This window comes from Euleptes europaea, chromosome 4 (assembly GCF_029931775.1).
Source record: "Euleptes europaea isolate rEulEur1 chromosome 4, rEulEur1.hap1, whole genome shotgun sequence".
Classification (NCBI taxonomy): Eukaryota; Metazoa; Chordata; class Lepidosauria; order Squamata; family Sphaerodactylidae; genus Euleptes; species Euleptes europaea.
The window spans coordinates 39,615,604-39,640,346 of NC_079315.1; the positions used below are offsets into that span (position 1 = coordinate 39,615,604).

Below are 24,743 nucleotides of genomic sequence, written 5' to 3' on the forward strand. Positions count from 1 at the left end.
TGTAAATTGATCGTTTCCAGTCTGTGGGCCATTGTTTTGTTTTCCATATTTGTTGGCATATTCTTGTCAAGATTTTAATGGACTCCGTTTCTGTGGCTTGGATTAGCTCTATTGATATCCCATCTGCTCCTGGTGATTTATTTCTCCCAATTGCTCTCAGTGCAGCTTTTACTTCACTTTCTAATACTGTGGGTTCTTCTTCAAAAGATTCTTCTTGGAAGGAATCGGTCATCCTTTCATCTTTTATGTATAGTTCTTCAGTGTATTGTTCTTACCTTTTCTTTATTTTGTCCTGTTCAGTTAATGTATTTCCGTGTTGATCATTCATTATCTGTACCACAGTTGGCTCCTGGTCTTGTTTTGGCCGAGAGAATAGAGCTTCTCCATCTTCTGCTTCAAATTATGTAATCTATTTGATTCCATACTGGCTGTCTGGTGATGTCCACGTATACAATTGTCTATTTGGTTGCCTGAAACATGGGTTTGCAATGAACAAATTGTTGTCTTCACAGAATTCTGAGTCGTTCTCCTTCTTCATTCTGTGCTCCTAGCCCAAATCTGCCAACAACATTTGATTCTGCCTTGTTTCCTACTTTTGCATTCCAGTCACCTATGATTATCAGCACATCTTGTTTAGGTGTGTGATCAATTTCTTCCTGAACACTTGCATAAAAACTTTCAGTTTCTTCCTCATCAGCATCTGTAGTTGGGGCATAAACTTGAATAATGCTTATGTTGACAGGCTTTCCCTGAAGGCTCATTGATATTATTTGGTCAGTCTTTGCATTATACCTCCTGATTGCCTTTGCTACATCTTGCCTCACTATTAATGCAACTCCGTTTCTTCTGTTTTTGTCAGTCCCGAGTAAAACACTTTGTAATTTTCTGATTAAAAATGTCCTAATCCAGTCCACTGTAGTTCACTTACTCCCAGGATTGAAATGTTTAAACGTTCCATTTCTCACATTCCATGTTCCTATTATATGCGACGAACAGCTTTGGACTTTCCTTTTGCATCCATTCACATCAACCACTGAACGTCCTTTCGGCTTTAGTCCAGTCGCGTCATTAAGAACAACGCTACTCGTACTTGTCCTCCACTCTTCCCCAGTAGCTGATTGAGTGCCTTCTGACCTGGGGGTCTCATCTTCCAGCACTATATCTTTTTTTCATTTTGGATTTGTCTCATCATAGGGTTTTCAAGGTAAAGGTTGGTCAGAAGTGCTTTACTATTGCCTTCTTCACAGTACTAACCAGGGTTAGCAGTAGTGGCACTGCCATTGTCTTCGAAAGATCCTCCGCCAATGTCACCTTCCACTACTGCTGCTGCCTAGTAGCTAAACTTCAAGGATTCCTCTGCCCTCATCACCATTGGAACTGCCTGTTCTCTTCTGCTGATGTGGCCATTGATCCCTGAAGTGGGTGGACACATCTTCGTCTGGTGTCTCAGCTGTGACCATTCCATCTTGAGTAACTCTGCTGGGAGTCTAGTCTCTTGTCTACACACACATACACACACATTCCCAATAAAATTATTAGAAGTGAATAAAACAGATTCCTATTAAAACCCAGAGATCCATTCCATTATCTTCTGGTGCCCCCAATAGTTGTATTCAGGTATAATCGAAGAAAAGTTAAAAATGTGGGACCTGCGGGGGGGGGGGAGGAGAAGGAGTAGGACAAGGAGGGAGGCCAGCTAGATGTGTAGGCCATCGCTGCCCTCAACTGTACGCCTGGCGGAACATCTCTGTCTTGCAGGCCCTGTGGAACTGAGCCAAGTCCCGCTGGGCCTGGGTCTCACTAGACAGAGAGTTCCACCAGGCCAGGGCCAGAGCTGAAAAAGCCCTCGCCCTGGTTGAGGACAGCTGAATAGCTCTGGGACCAGGAGCCACCAAGAGATTGCTTCCCTGAGAGCGTAACACTCTCTTGGGGTATACTGGGAGAGGTGGCCCCGTAGATACGAGGGCTTTAAAGGGCTTTAAAGGTCAGTACCAAAACCTTGAACCTGATCCGGTACTCAATCAGGAGCCAGTGTAGCTGGCAGAGCACAGGTGCTATATGTGCTCTCCATGGAGTCACTGTGAGGACCTGTGCCGCTGCATTCTACACCAGTTGTAATTTCCAGAGCAGCCTCAAAGGAAGCCCTGCATAGGGCGAGTTACTGTAGTCTAACCTGGATGTGACTGTTGCATGGATCAGTGTAGCTAGGTCTGAGTGGGCCAGATAAGGAGCCAACTGCCGGGCCTGGCGAAGGTGGAAAAATGCCATCCTGGCAGTGTTTGTGATCTGGGCCTCCAAAGGAAGCCTTGGTTAGGTTTAACTGGAATTAATAGCAGTACTGAATGAATAGCAGTTAACAGTGTGGTACTAAACAGAGTTACGGCTTTTCTAAATCCATCGCAGTCAGTGGGCTTATAAGGGTTTATTTTAGGATGACAGTGGAAAAGAAAGAGAGAAAGAGGTAAATTTGTTCTAGGAAGGATTGGGTTGCATGGGGGAAAGGAGCAGGTATTCTCAAGACTGGCTTCTAGTGTCTGGTGCTTGAGGTGAGCCTGCCTGTACCAGCTCTCAATAAGTGAAAAATTGTTGAGCACTTTATACATTGAAAAGCTTGAACATGGATGGATTTTTAAAGTTTTAAGTCTAATTCAAGAATCAAATTGCAAGAATGTTTTGTTCACTCATGTTCACTTATAGTACAACCTATTGGTAGTAGTTCATTAATTTTTGTTATGTATTCTACAGAAAATAGATTTTATTATATAAATGAAATGGAATGCATTTATAGTAAATCTACAGAAACTTACTTGCAATCCTTAACAGTTACACCCTTCTAGGCCCGTTAACTTGAGAGGATTTAGAAGGGTATAAGTCTGCTTAAGATGGCACTGTTATTGGATTAATCTTCAGTTCTGATATATAATCAGTTCTCAGAGAGTTTTTTGTTATGTTTAAAGGAACTGGGGAATCCAACCTCTTAGAAGCAGAGACTCTCCTTCAGCCTTACCTCCAGAAGTTTCCGAAGGTAGGGTTTTGTGTTCATTTTTGGCATTTTTTAAAGTAATTTCTTGGTATTATTAAAAATGTGATTTGTCATTTTCTTTTCTTCCAGGGTGCCCTCATTCTATTTTATGATGCCAGAATAGACATTTTAAAAGGAAATTTTGAAAAGGTAACAGCCCCCTGTCCTCTTATAATACAATTTAATGGTGGTGTAGCTTTGAGGAACATTTTAAGAACTATTTTCTACCATTCACATTAGTGCAAAAACTGCTTCAATCATGGTTCTACTGAAACCAGTGAAAGTCAGTAGCTTCCTGTGTAACTATTTATGAAAAACCTAAGATGCTGTTGTGCCAGTGTAATGCCTTTGATGACTGAGAAGGTTGTTTTTGACAATTTTTGCCTCCTCTTCTAATCCCATGTAGTTTATGAAGGTTCTCTAACCCATCCTAGGAATGGGGGGCGGTGTCACTTGAATGCAGCATCAAAAAAGAATGTCCTTCTAAATGAGTTTTTTTCACTCACAGTAATTTAGATCTAGTCTAGTATGTTTACTCCATTTTTAGTGAAACCTTTAGAAGTGGGATTGCTAGTTAATGGTGACATTAGTTTGAAGTTAATATCTAGAGAATTGAGGCAACCCACTTCATATCTATCTATCTATCTATCTATCTATCTATCTATCTATCTATCTATCTATCTATCTATCTATCTATCTATCCATCCATCCATCCATCCATCCATCCATCCATCCATCCATCCATCCATCCATCCATCCATCCATCCATCCATCCATCCATCCATCCATCCATCCATCCATCCATCCATCCATCCATCTATCCATCTATCCATCTATCCATCTATCCATCCATCTATCCATCTATCCATCCATCTATCCATCTATCCATCTATCCATCCATCCATCCATCCATCCATCCATCCATCCATCCATCCATCCATCCATCCATCCATCCATCCATCCATCCATCTATCCATCCATCCATCCATCCATCCATCCATCCATCTATCCATCTATCCATCCATCCATCCATCCATCCATCCATCCATCCATCCATCCATCCATCCATCCACCCACAGAGAGAGGGAGATAAATAATGGGATGTGGAATGGTATGATCTCAGAAGGCAAGCAGAGTTGGTACTTGAATGGGAGACTGTGACTGATAAGGGGTTAACCAGCAGCAAGAGCTGACAGAGCAAGAGTGGGCGGAGCCAGAGAGCTGACACTCTTGAGTTCTGAGAGACAGAAGCATTCAGAGCTGGGTGAGGAGACGAAGAAGAAGCGAGATTATACTCTGTGAACCTGAGGAGACGAAGAAGAAGCGTGATTATACTCTGTGAACCTGAGGGTTCAGTGAAAGCCAAAGCTATTGACATACACAACCTATGGGAGTGACAGGAGAGAGAACTGGGTTAGAGAGGGCCCATTCTCAAGTCACAAGGGGAATTAGTCTCCGAGGTAGAGCTATTCCAGTAGCAGGAAGGTGTGGAGGATTACATCCGCTAAGGTGGGGTAATCAGAGAGAGAGAGCTAGGCTGGGGACAGAGTCTGCAAGTCCGAAGCTGAATGACAGACTGAGAGTCTGAAAATCTGAATAGTAGTTCTAAGGGATAGAACTAAAGCTGAAGCTGAATGTGTATAATAGTTCTGTGTATATAGAACTATATATGTGTGTGTGTATATATAGATACATACACATATATAATTATTAAATCAACTTTTAGCTATTAAGCAATATCATTTTGTAATTTGCATGGATTTTTGGGGATATGCTGTGTTTCAAATTTTAGTGAGTGTAAGGCTCATCCACATTAGTATCTGGAAAATGATACAAATGATTTCTACAGAAATATGTGTTTAAATACCTCCCTGAAAATTGATGAACCGTAGAATTTGATTAGGAAGCAGATGTATTCAAAGAAAACAATTCTTATACTAGCTGTAGTAATTAAAATGTAAATGTTAATGACCTCCTCTGTGGTATAGTATAGAATTCTGTATCTGCTGGACAAGACAAGAGGCATCTGTTTTAAAGCATGAGATTGGATCTGCAAGTAGAATGGAAGGGATCTTTGCTGACCCCCCCCCCCCTTTACGGCCCCTGAAAAACTTTTTCTCAAGGGTTATTTATTCACTGAACTTGTATGCCTTCCCTGCAGAGCAGGTCCCTGGAGAGATGAATTGGGACCCTTCAGAACAGTGTAGATATGTGGTGCACTGTAGAGGCCTGAAGTGGGTTGGAGGAATGTGTGGTGATCTCCCTGCCTTGTGCAAATTCCTGCTCCATTTGTGGAACAGTTTGTGCAAGAGTAGAGGGCTGATTTCTGCCATTTCCCCCTTTCTACTACAACTTCCAATCCTCCATCCCAAGGATCCCTAACTTTCAGGAGTGGCTTTCAGGGAGATGCAGGGGAGTAAAGGAACAAGCTCAAGGTGACAAATTGTCCCTTTCAGATTTTGCACCTAACCCAGAATGTTTTCGGTGACCTAAGTTTAAAAATGCCCTGACCTGGATGGCCCAGGCTAGCCTGATCTCGTCAGATCTCGGAAGCTAAGCAGGGTCAACCCTGGTTAGTATTTGGATGGGAGACTACCAAGGAAGTCCAGGGTTGCTGTGCAGAGGAAGGCACTGGCAAACCACCTCTGTTAGTCTCTTGCCTTGAAAACCCCATAAGGGGTCGCCGTAAGTCGTGTCACGCGGGCAAGTGACTCCCCCGGGGCCCGAGGTCGCTGCCCGCGAGGAGGAGGGGGTTGAGACGACTTCTTCCGCCTCAGACCAGTCGGAAGGAGAGTCAGAGCTGGTCTCTCCTCCCGATTCAGCCAGTGTGCCTGCGAGCCCTCAGCTCCTGCAACCACTGGCCTCTCTATCCTCCCCGGCGTCCCTCTCTCTCCCCCCTTTTATCCTCTCAGCCAGCGAGGCTCTAGCTTAGGCCCCGCCCCTGCCCCACCACCCGGAAGCCACCCAAATAGCCGTTGTCCCCGGCCGGCTGCGTCTGCCCCGCCCTGTAGTGGCGAGTGTGGGGCGCGGACTGACCGAACGCGGGCCCGCCCGTGGATCAGCTGGTGGGCTGGCCGATCCTCCTCAGCTAGGCGGCTGTCGCGTCCGAAGGGCTCTGTGCTGCCCCAGGGATGCTGGTGCCGGCTCTGCATCCCGCTCCTGCTGCTGCGGGGGAGCCGGCGCGCCGCCCTCGGCCCCGTCCTCGGCCCGGCCCTGGAAGAAAAAAGGGACGTGCCACAGGTGAGGCTGCGGGCCGGGGGAAAGCCGGGGAGCCGGCTGCGCGGTCTGGTGGGCGGGGAGGATGCCCCGACTCCGGCGAGCCGGCTGCGAGGTCCGGGGAGCGGGGAGGACGCCCCGACTCCGGTGAGCCGGCTGTGAGGTCCGGGGAGCGGGGTGAGAGCCCCGTCGCCGGACAAGTCGGCTGCGACTTGACGGCACTTTACACACACACACAAGTTTAAAAATAAGCAAAAATTCAATTCTTCCCAAGGTTACATAAAGACTAGGTAAAGCCTAATAAGACAGCTAGTGGTACTCATTTTAATCTCAGATTTGAAGTTACCACTGGTTACATTAAAGGAGCCACTTTAAAGGTCTTAATGAATTTTACATAAGAGAACAAAACCCTTAGAAAAGTTAGGTATTTTCTGTTCCTTCCTACCTAATACCATCAGTTAGAGGTGTCAGAAGTGTACACCATCCCTAGCATCAGCCTGGTCTGAGAATATCATTTGTGTACTTTGAACCTCATACATTTAAGCAAACTAGTTTTGTATCAGATGTGTAAAATCCTGTTTAGGTTTCTGATTGACAAACTGGGTCTAATAAATCCTTCTCTTAATGTTGGTTTTTAAAGACCACCACCCTAGAATCTGATGGATCAGAGGATGATGATATTCTCATCACCACTACCAGCTGTGAATCTTAGACCTTAAATATTCTAAGTCATTGGCTACTTTCTTGATAGTCTTAAAGTCAGCAACTTTGTACTTATTGTGTGTGTAAAGTGCTGTCAAGTCGCAGCCAACTTATGGCAATTCAGAAGGGGTTTCAAGGCAGGAGACTAACAGAGGTGGTTTGCCATTGCCTTCCTCTGCATAATGACCCTGGTATTCCTTGGAGGTCTCCCATGCAAATACTAACCAGGGCCGACCCTGCTTAGCTTCTGAGATCTGACAAGATCAGGCTAGCCTGAGCCATCCAGGTCAGGGCTTGTATTTATTAAGTAGCCATAATTTTGAATGATGTACATTTTAAAAGACAGATACTGCTTGTTGATATGTAATGTGGTTTGCTTGTTGATATGTAATGTGGTTTTGAATTTTAGGCTCAGGTGACATTCCAGGAATGTATTGCAGCCCAGCAAGAGTGGAAACAGATACATCACCTCTGCTACTGGGAGCTGATGTGGTGCTATTCCTTCCAGCAGAACTGGCTTCAAGCATATCGGTATGCAGATTTGCTTTGCAAAGAAAGCAGGTGGTCAAAGGTAAATGGGTGAGTGGATGCTGTTATGGTGGTGAGAGTGGCTTCATTGTAACAGCCTATACTAATTTATAGGTTAGCATAGGCCTACTAGAAGATTAAAAGAAGCAATTTATTCAAGGAATTTCTAAGCCTTCCAGTAATTTAATGTGTATATTGAAATTCAAGTACTCAGGTGCTTCAGCACCTCTTAGTACTTTTTCCTGCTGTGAATTTGATCCAGAACTGACTAAAATAATGTTGATTTGTCCAACAAACTGAGCTTCAGCAATGGATTTTCAGAAAATGATGTGGACATAAATGTAGAGGGCATCAAAACTGGCTTTGAATGAATTACCATGAAGATAGTGTGATAGTTTCCTGGAGCTAGGAAATCAAAAGGAATTCTTGTCACTTTCCCACCTTCCCTACTGCATTGGGGTTCAAAGAGATAGAAATTCTGGTTTGGGTATAAAAATCCCTACACAAGTTTGTGACTGATAGTTATGAGATAACACAGACAAGTTGGTTTTCTTCTAAACAAGAATGAAGTTTATTAAATCCAAAGTGAATTAAATACTGACTGTTTATTTAGTGATGTGGGATATCATATTTTTTGAACAGTTCATGTCGTAGATGGGAGGAAAACCCTTTCCCGGACAAGCTTTTAATACTCTGTTACACCCTGGTTATATGTGGCAAATAATCCACAGCACTCAGCTGTAGTTTCATTAGCACTCTCTTATCTCTAGGACAGTGTAAGGGGACCTGAATTAATAATGTGGTCCCTACACTGTCCTTAAAAGTACTCTCCTGTTAAGCTAATCCTTCAATGAACTCTCCCCTCTATTGCCACTTTCAACCATCAGCTGAGCAAACCTAACTCTCCATTGACCAAAACAACTGTTGGATTTTACTGTATTTCCTAGTTCTCAGCTACCTTTGGCTGGTTCAGAACTCCACTCTCACTGGCTCCTTCAAATTTTCATGGTTGTACCTATCACAGAGAGACATATATTTCTGTTGAAATTCAACATGTTACAAAATTGTTTGGAGAACTGAGTCAACACTATGGTCAATAAGCTAGTCTTTCTCTGTTCTCTTGATGGACTGGGCACAAAAGTATTGTATGAATGTTTTGATAAGTTTTGTTCTTTTAAAAACGTTTAATTTTATGATATGTTAGGTTTTGTTACTAGTTTCCATTGTTTACTTAATATTTCTGTTCCCCTTTCCAAACATTGCTCAAGATGGCTTATAGCAAAAAACAAACTGCATAGCATATCATTGTCAACTATTGCAGTCATAAAACTGTTTTGTAAAAGTGCCATGCTTATGCAAAACAGAAGCAGATAATTAAAATGCTGATATGGTTAAAAGCCTGGGTAAAAAGATGTGTTTGAGCCTGGCACCCAAAAGAAAGTAAAGTAGGCACCAGACAGGATAAGTTGTCTTCTCCTACAACTGCCACCAAACCCCCCAAAATCTCCTTTGTTCATTTTATACTTTATGTTGCATATCTATTTGTTTTGTGATGGGGGCTGTTGCTGTGTTGATGGTATTAACATGCACTTGTTTGATGAGTCAACATCTTGGTTTTCCTTTTGTCACATCCATATCATCTTAGTAAAAATAATTTGGCAAAATTAGGGAGATAGCAAATTACTGCTATAGTGTAGGTCTCTGTACTTTTCTGATTATCATTCAATTGTGCATAATTATATTTCATTCTGTACTTCCTGCATTTCATCATTTCGTGACCCTGCTCTTTTTTATACCTTGTAATGCACTAAGCAGATGTTAATATACATTTCAACAGATGAAGTGGGTTTTAGTACACAAAATTTTCTGGAATAAAATCTTATTAGTTTCTAAAGGGCTGCTAGATGCCTGTTTATTTCAGAACTAACATGTTAAAACAAATGATTTGAATATTGTATTTTATTTTGCGTAGGCAATTTACATGTTCCAAAAAGCTGCCATTTTGTGTATGCTTCCAGAAGATGATGTGAAAACAACAGGAGAAAACATTGTAGCTTTGTTCAGGTAACGTTTTATGTTACTATTGCAACTGGATTACAGCAGCTACAGATGTAATTTTCTTTTGATGTAGGTAACATAATTTCATTGATTAATTTGATTAATTCTGATGAATCTGCTCAGTAGGGTTGCCAACAGCCTGCAGGAAACATCCTGTCCCTTTAATAGAGGCTTAATGGCAACTCCATAATCCAAGTCTCCCAAACCCTTTAAAATCAATAAAATAAAATGGAGGAGAGAGCTGAGACCATGTACATCACTCTGAGCACTTCGGAGGAAGGCAAAATAAAAATGAAACGAAATAACCTGAAATAAATTTCTAAAACTTCTAAAATTGTGTGTATGTGTTTGTGTGTAGATACATAAAATGTATTTATATTGTAGTGCACTCATAGAGCTAGGTTTAAGAAACAGACAGAGCTAATTGTAGATTTGGAAATGCTGAAGTTTCATTTCTGTAACTGTAAAAAAAAAACCACCTTGTTTTTCCTCTTGCAGACAAGTAGAAGGCCTAAAACAAAGAATTGCAGGAAAATCTATCCCAACCGAGAAGTTTGCTGTGAGGAAAGCTCGACGCTATGCAGGGTTTCAACCAGTGAAGCTGGTAGTACCTGCTCTGGTATTTACAGCCGATTTTACAGCTATTTGTTTTAGTTAATTAAAAAGAGGTTATGGATATCTTCAGTAATGAATAAAAATAGAAGGCATCATCTTCAGAGGCTTCCTTTACTGTTAAATGTACTGTCAGGGCACATGCAGTCCTGGTTATCACGGACAAAAACATGAATTCCCCCTTGATTTGAGGATTACTTCTCTGACAGCCCTGTTCTGGGTAAATTCAGTACAGAGTTAATCTTTTAGCAAGTTGTACTCGTGTCATGAGCCTGCCACTCATCAGCCATCTTGCCACAAGATGGGGGTCTCCCCCAGGCCTCAGAATGGGCAAAGGAGGAGTTGTGCCACCTGGTTCCTCACTATGTTTGGGATGGTTGTTCTCTCAGAGCAATGTCCTCTACTTTCTCCCCAAATTGTTGTAGGAGCCCTCCTTTTAAAGGGTATCTGCCCTGCCTCCTAAGTCCCATTCCCTCTCCCTTCAGGCCTCCTGGCCCAATTGAATAAGGACAGAGAGTGACCTCTTTCTGGCTGGCAGCTACCTGCTGTCCATTATCACAGCCCCTTTCCTCAGTGGCTTCCTCTGCTGGGTGGTCAGGACTGGAAGGCTTCCCCCAGCCCCACCTCCATCTCTCCCTGGCCCAGCCCTGGCATGGAACTGTCATCCTGGCCACCCCAGCTTGGCCTAGATGTGTTTGTTGCAGGGCCTCTTTTGTCGCTGAGTGACTTCCCTGCTGTGGTGGAGGCTGGGACTTGCTGTGGGTCAGTGCCACTGTTGCTAGGCCAGTGTTGGCTTCTCCCTTCAGCTGTCAAACAGCTTCTGCAGGGGCTGGATCTCATCTGTGGCTGATGCTGGCTCCCATCTCTTCAGGGGCTCCTTGTTGCTCCCCAGGTAAGGCTGTCCTCGCTGCGTCTCCTTCTACGGCCATGGGGTTGGTAAGACTAGTTCCGATGGCAGCCAGGCCAAACCCGAGCCTGGTGCCATCCCTAGACACCTTATGAAACAATTTTATATATCATTGAGTTCATTATTGTGTCATCCGTGCAGTCCTACATGGGACTGCGCAGGCGCAAGCCAGCCGCAGAGGCAGGATTTGCTAGCTTATAGAAAAATCAAGCAAATAATGAAGCTCTCCCCCACTCCCATCTGGAGCCCTTGGTGGGTCTTTTCCTGCCTAAATGGTCACATGATGGAGAGAGGGAGCGTGCTCTCCCCTCAGTTCTCTCTTCACTGTCTTGGAGAGAAGATGTTCTCGCTTCCAGATCTATTATTCTCCGGTTCTTCTTCTGAGGTAATCAGTGGAGGGCACTAGCATGGCTCTGTTTAAAAAATGTTGGTAGTATGGGTTAAATGCTGATTGTTTAATTTGCCTCGGTGAGGGGCACAATATGCGCCTGCACAGATGACACTCAATGAACAGCAGTTACAGGTAAGTGCAACCTTGTTTTCCATTCCAAAAGCAGAGGATAACTAAAGGCCAGTTTCATTTTCAAATAATGAATAAGGAGTATTGAATACTGTGAGAAATGTCTTTATTTACAACCTGGATGTTATAATGTACCACAATTCTATTTATAAAATACAAACCACTTTTGAAATGTTCAGCAAATATAAATTTCCATTTCTAAAATTTGCAAGCAATACGAAGATGAAGAATGTGCCATCAAGTCACAACTATATTTGTTCAGCAAATATAAATTTCCATTTCTAAAATTTGCAAGCAATACGAAGATGAAGAATGTGCCATCAAGTCACAACTGACTCACAGTGACCCCTTCCATAGGACGTTCCAAGCATCAGATGGGCAGAAGTGGTTTGCCATCGCCTTCCTCTGCATAGCAACCCAATCTTCCTTAGTGGTCTCCTATCCAAGTACTGACCATGGTCAACCCTGCTTAGCTCCCAAGCCTTGATGAGCTCATGCCAAACTGGGAATGCTCAAACAATATATTCAAATCTACAATTTTATTCCAGTTGCCAGTGGGAGAATGGACTGAATGTATGGATAGAAGTGTGGAAGCTTTTGAGAGCAACCCTAGGCCTGCCTACTTGGAAATTAAGTACCATTTTAGAAACTGGCCCAGGACAGAGGCAGCAGCAATCAACGTATTCAGGGTAGGATATAATTAGATGTCATCAGCATATTGATGATAACCTCCTCCAGAACTCTGGAAAGGGGTCTTCCACATGCATTAAATAACCTGGGAGATAACACAGAGCCTAGTGTCCCTCTCCATGTCAGCTCCCAAGTGGATGGTTCAGTATCTCTTGCTGCAACCTTTTTATGGGCGGTCTGATAGAAAAAAAACAGAACAACCTCAACACTGCTCTGCCCAGATCCATTTCAGCATTCAGGTGCCTCAGCAGGCAGTTTTTCAGCAAATTTTGTGAAGGAATATTGTGTATGAAAAATATTTATTAGTAGGTTTGGAAAATATTTAATAATTAATAGTATGGAAAATGTTTATTAATAGTTTTGTTTCTTGTTTTATCAGGAAATGATGTATGTCTGGAATGGCTTTTCAGTTGTTGGCACGAGAACTGACCTCACTGAAAATTTACTGGTAACAATTGAAAAAGAAGAAACTGATTTAAAAAACGAACCTAGTAAGTAGTAACCTATGTATATCCTATGAAGAAAAAAAAGATTGATCTGAATCAACATTGGATCGTTTATTCTGTATTGGCTTTTGTGACAGATAAGGGGTTAATCTGCAGCAAGAGCTGACAGACCAAGAGTGGGCGGAGCCAAAGAGCTGACACTCTGAGCTCTGAGAGTCAGAAAGCATTCGAAGCTTGGGACCCAGCCTGGATAGAAGGCTGTGAAAGTAGTCGAAGCTTGGGACCCAGCCCGGATAGAGGGCTGTGAAAGCATTCGAAACTTGGGACCCAGCCTGGATAGAAGGCTGTGAAAGTAGTCGAAGCTTGGGACCCAGCCTGGATAGAGAGCTGTGAAAGCATTCGAAGCTTGGGACCCAGCCTGGATAGAAGGCTGTGAAAGTAGTCAAAGCTTGGGACGCAGCCTGGATAGAAGGTTGTGAAAGTATTCGAAGCTTGAGACCAGCCAGAGAGGGCTGTGATAGATTGGGAGCTTGGTAGCGAGACTGAGCGGAAGCCAGACTGTACTCTGTGAACCTGAGGGTTCTGTTAAAGCCAAAGCTATTGACACACACAACCTGTGGTAGTGACAGGAGTGAGAATTGGGTTAGAGAGGGCCCATTCTCAGGTCACAAAGGGGAATTAGTCTTTGAGATAGAGCTATTCCGGTAGCAGGAAGGTGTGGAGGATTACAGCCACTGAGGTGGGGTAGTCAGAGAGAGCTAGGCTGGGGACAGAGACTGAGAGTCTGAATCTGAGTAACAGTTCTGAGGGATAGAACTAAGCTTGAAACTAAGAACAAAAGGAACTTGAGTGAAGAAAACATCTAAGCTATTTCTCTGAATATAAATCTGACTCTGAGTTTCCCCTCCAAATTCTGCCTTTTCCTTGAAAACCAATCTCTGTGAGTTCTGTTCAATAAACTTCCCTGTTTTGTCTGTTTAAGTTAAAAAGCCTTGTGTCCTATTTCTCTCTGAGGTAAATACTGGTGTGAGACTGGAGGAGAAGGAAAATAATCTCCTCACAAATATACTCAGGCCAATGCTTTTCCCTCAGCATATACAGGCGGGCTGAGAGAGTGGGATATTGAAATGGTTGAAAGGGGGGGGTGTCATCAAGATTTTGTGGCTTGCAGCAATCAGAAGAATCTGTACTTTTCGTACATCATGGAATTCTGAACATTGGCTTTGCCAGTATTTCATTTCTGGGCAAGTTACATGAGTGTGAGGTGGCCTAAGCAACTTCAGGCAGTTCCAGATGAGACTGATTCAGGCCTATTGTTTTGTACTTTGTTTCCCTCATTGATGGTGTTCGCTGGGAGAATGGTGGGAAGAGCACATCCTCCTTGATCCTCTCACACAGTCAGCGGGTTTTAGTAGTATTGTCCATTTGTTGTTTTGGTTAAACAGGCTGAGTTGAAAGCACTGCACTCCAGTGATTTTGTTCCTACTTGATCAGTCATTTTCCGAAGGTGGTGCTGGGAGACTGCTGCTTGACCACCTTGCATTTTCAATATGGGGTTTCTCTGAGTTTCTGATCTGCCTCTATGCTGTTTAATATCAGCATCAGAGGTCCCTTTTTGCACCAACCTTTTTGAGTCTGCAGGCACCTGTGGAGTTCTGACACAAGGTGGTAGACGCAACCACAAGATGGAGGTGAAGCCAAGCACAACAGTTCTGACACAGGAAGTGAAGTAGGGTTGCCAGGTCCCTCTTCGCCACCAGTGGGAGGTTTTTGAGGCGGAACCTGAGGAGGGCAGAGTTTGGGGAGGGGAGGGACTTCAATGCCATAGAGTCCAATTGCTAAATCGGCCATTTTCTCCAGGTGAACTGATCTCTATCAGCTGGAGATCAGTTGTAATAGCAGGAGATCTCCAGCTAGTACCTGGAGGTTAGTAATTCCCTAAGGAAATAATCTCAGTACACAGCCACCAATCAATTTGTACAAGATAAGGAGGATAAGTGTGTATATATGTAGAAGGTTAAAGCCTATTGTTAACATCACGTTTAGACTATTTTCAATTCAGAACTTTATTGAATAGAGTGTTACGCATACACAACGTGCATATTAGAATAGTATTTAAGTAAAGTTGCATATGTTGAAACGATTGGTGGCTGTGTACTGAGATTATTTCCTTAGGGAATTACTAGCCATATATCAGTACACCTCCAGTTTATAGTACCTCCTGCGGCCGCTGGAGGCCCACGCCGCCATCGCCGCCGGGCGCGCCCGGCTCCTCCCGGCCGGCAACGGCCTGGGAGGGCCTCCTGCGGCCGCTGGAAGGCTGTTCCGCTGCCCCCGCCAAGCGCGCGCAGCTCCCCCTGGCCAGGACCGGCCTGGGAGGGCCTTCTGCGGCTGCGGGGCGCCACCGCCACCGCCTTCGCCGGGCCTGGAGCGAAGGTAAGCCTGCTGGGGGGGGGAGGGGTTATAAGCCGACCCTCGGCTTACACGCGGGTGCCTAACTTTTCCCCATTTTGGGGGAGAAATTAGGCACCTCGGCTTATACGCGGGTCGGCTTATACACGGGTATATACGGTATGTCATTTGTCATATAGCCAAGTAGCATTTACAAAGGGCTATTCGATCTTCCACCAACACAATAATAATGATAACAACCAAGTGCCTGAACTGGGAGTTCTCACTTCTGTTCCATATACATAACCACTAAAACAGATTAACGTTCCATTACCATGGATGTAAAGGGTGGAGGGGGGCTAGCATCCTTTTACTACTTTGTTAGATCATAGGGAATATTAACTCCACCCTGTTCTGTTCATATAGTTTGCTACTATACTACTATTAAGTATATTCTCTTGCCAAGCAGTATAGAGATGAAAAGTTGAGACCAAGCCTTGGAAGTAAATCCAGGGGACATGGAAAAATTAGACGGAGGGAAAGAGAAGTGAATGAGAAAAGAATGGAAAAGAGGGAGAAAAATTAAGTAAAAGAGAGGAAAGGTTGTTTTATCTTGCTACAATGCACTAACTACCGCTTTGCTTCAGTCTTGCAGAAAGGTGAGTCTAGCTGATAGAGCCTTTTACTGTGCTCAGACTTCCCTGTGCCCCTAGCGGGTGCAGCTAAAAATGCATGAAAAGGAAAATAATTGGAAAGGCACTTGTCTGGATGCAGCATGATGCTGGCTTCAAGGGCCCTCCAACTAACTTAGGCCCTTGGATATTTTGTCCCCCCAGTCCCCCCCTTTCAGCAGCTGTATTTGGCCCCACTCACTTTCTAAAAACACTTGGTGGGTGCCAGGAAAGGTTTTGGCAGGCTCCACATTGGGCATCCCTGATCTACATGCAAGTGCTGGGAGAGTTTGTCCTGTATTCAGTCATGCACTTTTATTAAGAAGGGGAAGTTTTCCCCATTGATCCCTCCCTCTTATTGTAGACTCCCACTTTCCCACCATGCTGTTCCTGAGGGTCCACTGACCTGCAGGGACAAATTTTTGGGGACTCGGTGTTCTGCAGTGGATGGGGGATGGGCAAAAATCATGGAGTTCCCCCCCCCTTACAAAAACTTAAGTGCCCTTAAATATTTGCAACTGCATGGCTGGATACAGGCTCCCAACTCTGTTTCCGCTTAACTGAAAATTATTGGCCTTTATACAGATGAGTCTGTGGAAGTCCCGAACAGGCATTGGGAGACACTGGATGATGGTCAATAAATATAGACCTCTGACGGATAAGATGAAAGTAATGCATCTTGTTTCACCTGTTACAACTGAATATGTGCTTGAAAATCTTGTTATGGCCTTTGCTGACATTTGATATTGTATGATTATTTTTTCATATCCATCATTATTATATTTGTAATTCGAAATCTTGATACTTTATTTTAAGATCACAATGAATACTATATGGATGACATCTGCCTGTTGCAGCTGTTGAAAGGCCTGTGTTTGAAACATTTAGGAAGACTCTTGCAAGCAGAACTCTGCTTCAATCAAGTTATTCAGAGGTAGAAACAGCAAGGTGGAAGTTTCTTTTGGTTGTGGGCATAATCAACCCAGGAGTAGGTTTTTAGTACTCGCTCTGAAGAATCAAGTTTTCAGTTTGGGAGGAGCCCTGGACATGGCCCTCTTTCTTTAGAGGCAGGCTGAAGATGTTTCCAGAGTGTATGTTACCAGCTTATACTGGTCCACCAATTGTAGTAGCTCCCAGAAAGAGGTGATCTAGGTAATTACTCATGCATTGATAACATCAGAATAGGATTACTGTAACATGCTCTACTTGGGCTGCCTTTGTAGACTGTCAAAAAATGAACAGGTCCACAGCACAGCTGTTAAGGTTAACCTGCTGCAGTTACAACAATACTCCAGTACTCTGCCAGTAGCACTGACTGCCAACTTGTTTCTGGGCCCAATTCAAACTGCTGATCTTGCCCTTTAAAGCCCTAATGGTTTATGACCAATATACATGAAGGATCCTTCCTGCATATATGAATTGGCCCATGATCTAAGATCATCTACTACTTGTTCTCTGTATTGTGTTCATACAGTGAGGCTGGCAATTACACAAGGCAGGGCTTTTCCAGTAGTGATCCCAATATTGTGGAATTCCCTGCCCCAGATGCCTATCTTTCCCTGTCACTTGTGGCCTACCAGAAGATGGTCAAGACTATTTGAGCATTTGCTGGGGGTTTTTCCCTGTGCATTTTATTTTTAATTTTTTTGAGGGGTTGCTATGAGTGCCGATATATATACTCACTGGGGAAAGAAGGCAGCATGGTATAGCTTAATCTCGTCAGATCTTAGAAGCTAAGCAGGATTGGTACTTGGAAGAGAGACCGCCAAGGAAGACTTTCCAGAGGAAGGCAATGGCAAACCACCGCTCCTTAATCACTTGCCTTAATAACTTGCTGGGGTCACCATAAATCGGCTGTGACTTGATAGCACTTTAAACACACACACACACACACACACACACACAGTCACTGATGTTTTTGTATTGACTGCTGCTACTATTTGTTTTTAAGATTATTTTTATCTGTTTTAGTGATAATTATTTTATTCTGTTTATGTGTTATATATTGTGGTAAGCCTCTTTCAACTGCCTTGGTTTCATTGTGAGGTGAAGAAATGCAGAAGTATTCTAATAAGTACATTTTAAAATGTTGAGTTAATACCCAAAGGTAGGGTTTAAATTTTCTAAAACAGATGTTGACATTTAGTTATTTATTTTATTGCATTTTTACCACGCCCTCCCCAACCCAAAGGTTGGGTTCAGAGCAGTACATTGATATTCTGTGATATCTTAAAATATCCAGGACATTCCCTTCTTATAGCTCTTACACTTAAATCTAAAATAATTGGGTTTATACAGAATCTTAATACTTTGCAAAGTGACAGAACCAAATAATGCCCCATGGCGCAGAGTGGTAAACTGCAGTACTGCAGTCCAAGCTCTGCTCACGATCTGAGTTTGATTCCGACAGAAGTCGGTTTCAGGTAGCCGGCTCAAGGTTGACTCAGCCATCCATCCTTCCAAGGTCGGTAAAATGAGTACCCACCTTATTGGGGGTAAACATAGTCTGCTTAGTAAACATCAAGATGTGACACCACCCCATGGGTCAGTAATGACCTGATGCTTGCACAGGGGACTACCTTTACCTTTTACTCCACCTTCTGTAAGAGTGGAAGGCTTAATGCTATCTGAGAAATTCCGAAGAGGAAAAACCAGGAGACCTCTGCCATTCTGCTTTTCCATGTTTTATCTGTTTTATCTGTTTTACTACCTTCTGTAAGGATTTGACTGTTACTTAACAACAACAACTGGATGTAGAGCTGGATTAGTATAAATAGATGCTTAGAATAGTATTGGGTTGTTTTTAGTTCTTATCTTTTAATTTATGCAGAATTTCAACTTAATCTGTTTCATGTTTAATTTTCTTGAAAAGTGATGTGATTTTCCCTTGATCTGTTAGTGAGAAGCAATTGAAATATGATAATTATCTAGTGCCATACACGATGTATGAATTGGGCCTTCTGTACAAAGAACAGGATGAAAGAGAAAAAGCAATACGTTTTATAGAAGCAGCAAAGTAAGTTGTGGAAACCTTTTATGTCACTGGATGAATTACAAAAAGCCAAGTTTATTTGTTGTAGCATATTTGTCAGCTTGTCATAATCAGTGTATTTGCACTATTTGCACTGGTAGTGTAACTTGTATTTTTATAGCTGGCTTGCAGCAAGTAGGGAAGCTGTTGTAAGGAAACTGCATGTGCCTCACTGCATCAGATTGCTGGATTGGAGGGAATATTTTCACAAAGTGTTAACAAACCACAGTCTGTGCTGTTTCCCCCCTTAATAGGTTTTTCATTTAAAATATGCATGGCACACAGTTAGGAGGATTGATCCTGCTTATAGGTACAGGTAGGGTTGCCAGGTGCCCGCTGGTGGCGGGCAAACCCCCGGCAATTGCTCCCTCTGTCCGCCAACCACCTGAGGGTCGGCGGGCAAATGTGCATGCGTGCATACCTTGCGCAGCACTTTCGGTTTAGAACCGGATGTTCATTGTCGTGGCTTCTGTGCAGGCACACATGGGACTGCGCTTGTGCAGAGCCAGCCGTGGAAAAGATTTGAAAGCTTCTGTAGATTAGCTCCATAGAGTGCTCCCTCCCCCTCCCCCATCCGTGTCCAACTGTCTTCCCGCCCAGATGGTCACGTGATGAGGGGGGAGCACTCTCCCTCCAGTTCTCTTTCTGCCGTCGTGGAAGGAGGACGTGTTTTGCTTCTGTTTAACATTCTGAGGTAAATTCTTCAGTTTTAAAAATGGAGAAAAAGAAGACCCACTTTTTAACAAGTGCCAAACCTGTGGCACAAAGATGGCACATAATGATGCCCATAAAGATTGTCTAATGTGTTTGAGTGAGGGTCATATTCCCTCGTCATGCTGGGAAAAATGCCTAGGTCCTGTGTGAAAGGAGATACCTAGTGCTTCATGTACGCCCTCAGTTATATCTGTGCCAGTCGTGCCCTCAACTTCCAAGGCTACTCAGCCTTCAGTGGCTCACAGAGCTACGTCTGAACCCCCAACTAAAAAAGTTAAAAAACAGCCAAAATCGGCCGAGGACAAGAGGAAAGGAAAGAAGGCAAAAAAGACCTCCCCCTCCAAGTCACCAAATAGCACTTCTCTCTGTCACTGATCCCCATCGCCGTTGTCAAGGGGACGAAGCCCTCGATGCCATACACCGCCGTCATGTGGCCAGCAAAGGGAGCTCCCGCCTATGATTTTGGACTCCCCATGTCTGTCGTGTCAGAGCGAATCCTGTCGATGTCAAAATGACTCCGGGGAACCTGCCTGTCTGCGCCGGAGCTTGTCAGCGTCTCGGAGCCAAAGCCCTCCAGCTCGACGCCCTCCTGCGGGGTCCTCTAACAAGCCGAGGACGCCGTCCCCCTTCCTGAGGGAGTGGGCCTCGCCATCGTCTCTAGGCGACGTTGTCGAGATCCCCGCTGCAGCGTCGAATAATCACCAGTCTGCTTCACACAGCCACCGTTATTACTCTGCAGATAGTCTTTATGACTGCCACTGGCCTCCTCAGTGTTCCTGTGACTGCAGTTTTAACCACCCCCCAGCTTGGGGAAGATACATGCCTTCACCTACAAGGAGACATAGGTATGCCTCGATGTCATCAGCTGAGCAGCTCCATGGAGTTCCATCGAAGTCAAGGGATCGTCCAGATCCGGCTGCATCCACTTCTCATCAAAGCCAAGATGTTGAGTGCCTCTCGGAGGCAGAGGAGGCTGCCCAAGATGATTCTGGGGAGGAGGACGAGCCAGTATCTCTACCCCCGCCAGATGATGTGGTGGGCGATCCCGCCCCAATATCCCCATTGGAGGACATTAACTATATGCTGAACAGCTTGTTCAAATGGCTGAATCTTTAAATATAGAATTTCAGCCGTCTGATCCCCGCCCATCAGACCCTATCATGGACGTGCTGTTCAATGATGATGCCATCCCTATTGCCCTTCCTATGATTAAGGGCATTATGGACATGGTCAACGCTAACTGGGCTAACCCTGCCTCACTGTCTGTTTCCACTAGGAAGGTGGAGAACATGTATAAAATTAAACAGGAGGGTTGTGATTTCCTTTTTCGTCACCCCCCTGCTAATTCAGTTGTTACAGAGTCCCTTCCAACTAAATACCGTGCTGGGTCTATGTCAGCGCCCAATGATAAAGAGGGGCATAAAATTGACATGTTGGGCCATAAGGTTTATTCTTCAGGGGCCTTAGGCTTAAGAATTGCTAATTTTATGGCAGTAATGGGCAGGTACCAATTTTTTCTATGGGACCGTATGTCCCAGTACAAAGATACTCTCAATGACGATAAGAAGACCTTGGCTAAGGTTATACAAACTGAAGGTTTGCATTTGGGTAAACAGCAACTGAATGCAGCACATCATGTGGCTGATACCTGTAGCAAGACCATGGCATCTGCGGTGGTGCTAAGACGACACTCATGGCTCAGAGCATCAGCTTTGTCTTTTGACAATAAGGCCAGAATCAAAGATCCCCCTTTTGAGGGCTCAGCTCTATTTAGTGAGCAGACGGATGCCCTGATTGATAGAATAAGAAAAAACAGGTACAATGCTTGATCGCTGGGGATCACTCCGCAATCCCAAACCCACTATAGGCAATGATATTTTCCCAGGCAGGGGCAGGGATATCAAAGGCCATACGGTTACCATACGCAGGCCTATCAGCCTTTCCGCCCCACATACTCAGCCCCACAACAGGGGAGGAAGTTTCAGCACAAGTTTAAAGGGAAGAGGCGCCCTCAGTCGCCTCCTGATCATTCCAATAAGGGTAATAATAGAGCCTGACTGGCTGCAGTCCCGCTGTTTGAAGACTGGTTACAAAGGTTTTTCTTGGTTTGGCAATCCATCACAGATTATGCCTGGGTGTTGTCTATTATTAAACACGGTTATTTTCTGGAATTTACTGTACAAAAGGAGATTGCAGAATTGCTTACTAAAGGTGCTATTCGTAAGGTTCCTGAACCTGACTCACATAAGGGTTTCTATTCCAGGTATTTTTTAATCGATTAAAAAAGTGGTGGTAAGCGTCCCATCCTGGATTTAAGAAATTTAAACAAATTCCTTCATGTACAGAAATTCGGGTTGATATCTCTACCAGAGGTCCTCCAACTATTGGGAAATAATATCTGGTTTGTAAATATTGACCTAAAGGACACTTATTTTCACTGTCAAATGAGCAGTCGCACCCCCACCACCTATACAGGTGAGCTTGCTACTCTCTCATGTGGGACTGCACAGAAGCCACGACAATGAAAAACAGTGTTGCACTTACCTGTAACTATTGTTCATCGAGTGGTCTTCTGTGCAGGCACACATCCCTCCTTCCCCGCAGTGGACTGCTGATTTTTTGTCGCTATTTCCGGCAGCAGTTCCACGGCGGCTTGGGTGAACTGGAGGGAGAGTGCTCCCTCCTCCCCCCTCATCACGTGACCATCTGAGTAGGAAGACAGTTGGACATGGATGGGGGGAGGGGGAAGGACTCTATGGAGCTAATCTACAGAAGCTTACAAATCTTTTCCGTGGCTGGCTCTGTGCAAGCGCAGTCCCATGTGTGCCTGCACAGAAGACCACTCGATGAACAACAGTTATAGGTAAGTGCAACTCTGTTTTTCCGCCTTGCAAGGGGCCTTTACCTCTTAGTTTGTGTGGTAAAGGGCCGCTTTACCACTCAAACTAAGAGGTAAAGGCCCTTTGCGAGGCGGCACTTCCGGTTCTAAACCGGCAGTGTCGCATGTGCGTCGGCGCGCGAGCATACGCACACACACTTAAATGCAAAAGCCTCCCACCGGAGGAAAAGAGGGACCTGGCAACCTTAGGTACAGGGGATCTGGCTGGATTCAAATTTCATGAACAAACGGAGGTTATTTGCCATGCTTGCACACTCCTTCCCTTCCCCTGTGTGGAAAACACAGTTGAAGGTCTCCAAGTTTTAGAAGTTCCCACAAAACCTTAATTTGCCCAGATGTCTGGCTGTGGGTACCTGGAGTTTGTTTCTTTCCCACAAACTGTAACCCCAATTACTAGAAAAATCTAAAAAACAAGTCATATTATTCTCCCTCAAAATGTACCTCACAACAATTAAGGTAGTTCAGGTCATCCAGAAACTGACATTTGGTGTACATGTTTGTCAAGACATGGTGGTGAATGGAAGTCTGAAAGGAGCACATTTGTGCGTGTATCTCAAAACAGTGGGTTTGGTGACCCCAAAATGGTTAAACTATTCTCACACTAGCTAGGAACCTGGAATTTGTTGTACAGATAGCTTGAGACACCCTGACAACTCCAGAAAGTTTAGAGACATTTCTAAGACTGCACATACCTTGAAATAGTTAAGCTACTTCTATGATACCCAGTATACTGACATTTGATACACACATAGTCCAACTCCTGCTCATTACTACAACACAGCAAATTAAATACTAATGATAGAGGCAAATATTCCAGCACAGAACCTAGCTGCATGCAAGTTAAGTTTGTTGGGCTATGGAAATCCCATGGACTAGTTAAGCTTGGATTTATGGGAGGGAACACTTCCAGCAGCAGCCAGAAACACAATTTGCAAAATGGAAGCTTAATTCACTGGCATAGTATATTTATGTCTTGTACTTTTATTGTTGTATGTGAAAAAGCCTCAAAAAGTGTAATGAGGGAAAATAACATGATATGGGAGATATCCCATCTAACTAATTGGAGGTTGTCCAACTAATGTATTGTATCTTACAGAAACAACTATAAGGAATATTCCATGGAATCCAGATTACACTTCCGAATCCATGCAGCACTTAATAGTCTTAAAGTGACTCCTGCTCCAACCCCTTGATGTCAACTGAGTGTGATGCGTAACTTAAGTGTCTACAAGTTATTTGAAAATTTTAAAAAATCATGTAAATGATGTAACAAAAGAGAATTAGTAGTTTATATTTTCTATCATTTGTGATATTTGTATGTTTGTCATTCTTTTAGGCAGTTCTTTTCCTGTGGTGCACCTTCCATATCTCTGCTTGGCATTTAGAGAAAGATCTTATATTTTGTTTATAAAAGGATTAATTTAATGTTTGACGTGAAAGGGAAGTATTTTAAAAGACAATTGCTGATGCAATAAAGAGTAATTCAAACACTATATTTTTATAAGACTAATATTGTTTATGCATTGAAACTGTGCAACAATGCTTGTTCATAGTTTTAGCATTCCATGAAGGCTTGAATTTCTGCAACACATTTTTATTAGAACTTGTTAGTCCTAATTTTAAAGAAAAATGTTGGCTGCTGGTAGCCATAGACATGTTTGGCAATTGATGTTTAGATTTACATACCAAAGGTTTGACTTATATCATAGCCAAAAAGCAATGAATGGCTTAAAGTCACTTCATGAATGTTAGCTTGAATTTCAGTGCAATATTTTTGACAATATATATCTGAACAAATGTAGGGAAAGACAGGGTTTTTAGGTTGCTCTATGAAGCTGTTTTGATGAGACACTTAAAAAGCACTTCTCAGTTGTGAATGATTGTAGCAGTTCAATTGCTTGTTCTACTGTATGTGTTTAATACAATGATGTTATTGGGAATGAACTGTACAGTGAGAGAATATGTTTCCAGTGTCCTAAGGGCATTTGATTGCCCCTCTATTCCTGCCACCAAAGGTTGTTAGATTTTGGTACTACTTTAACTTTATGAGGGCTGACTCCTTAAATTCCAACTTTGGGATTAGTATTTCTGAAGAAAACTGACACCCATAAAATATATATTAGGTCTATTCTAGCTGCAAGAAATGCTCCCAAACCAGCTTATGTTCTTGTTGATCAGCTATTAATAAATATGACCATCCTATGTACAAAAAGTATACTACTCTATGGAACCTGCAGGCAGATGCTGTTTTTTTGACGGTATGTATACAATGTTTGTTTGGGTCATCCTTTGACCAATATAATTAAAAATCCTAAAAAGCAACTTCCATTAAGGAT

General features: G+C 43.5%; 1 protein-coding gene across 3 annotated transcripts in view; it reads left to right on the plus strand.

The window, feature by feature from the left end:
* The window catches only part of TTC39B (tetratricopeptide repeat domain 39B), a 68,599-nt gene extending 44,917 nt beyond the window's left edge, over positions 1-23,682 (plus strand). For all 3 annotated transcript variants that reach the window (XM_056848626.1, XM_056848625.1, XM_056848627.1), the window contains 9 exons: positions 2,958-3,025; positions 3,113-3,172; positions 7,350-7,511; positions 9,441-9,532; positions 10,025-10,145; positions 12,635-12,746; positions 16,580-16,697; positions 18,663-18,779; positions 23,504-23,682. In XM_056848626.1, coding sequence (XP_056704604.1) covers positions 2,958-3,025; positions 3,113-3,172; positions 7,350-7,511; positions 9,441-9,532; positions 10,025-10,145; positions 12,635-12,746; positions 16,580-16,697; positions 18,663-18,779; positions 23,504-23,600 — 947 coding nt within the window. In that variant the 3' untranslated portion in view covers positions 23,601-23,682. The remainder of the gene's footprint in view (positions 1-2,957; positions 3,026-3,112; positions 3,173-7,349; positions 7,512-9,440; positions 9,533-10,024; positions 10,146-12,634; positions 12,747-16,579; positions 16,698-18,662; positions 18,780-23,503) is intronic.
* Positions 23,683-24,743: the final 1,061 nt, after the last annotated feature.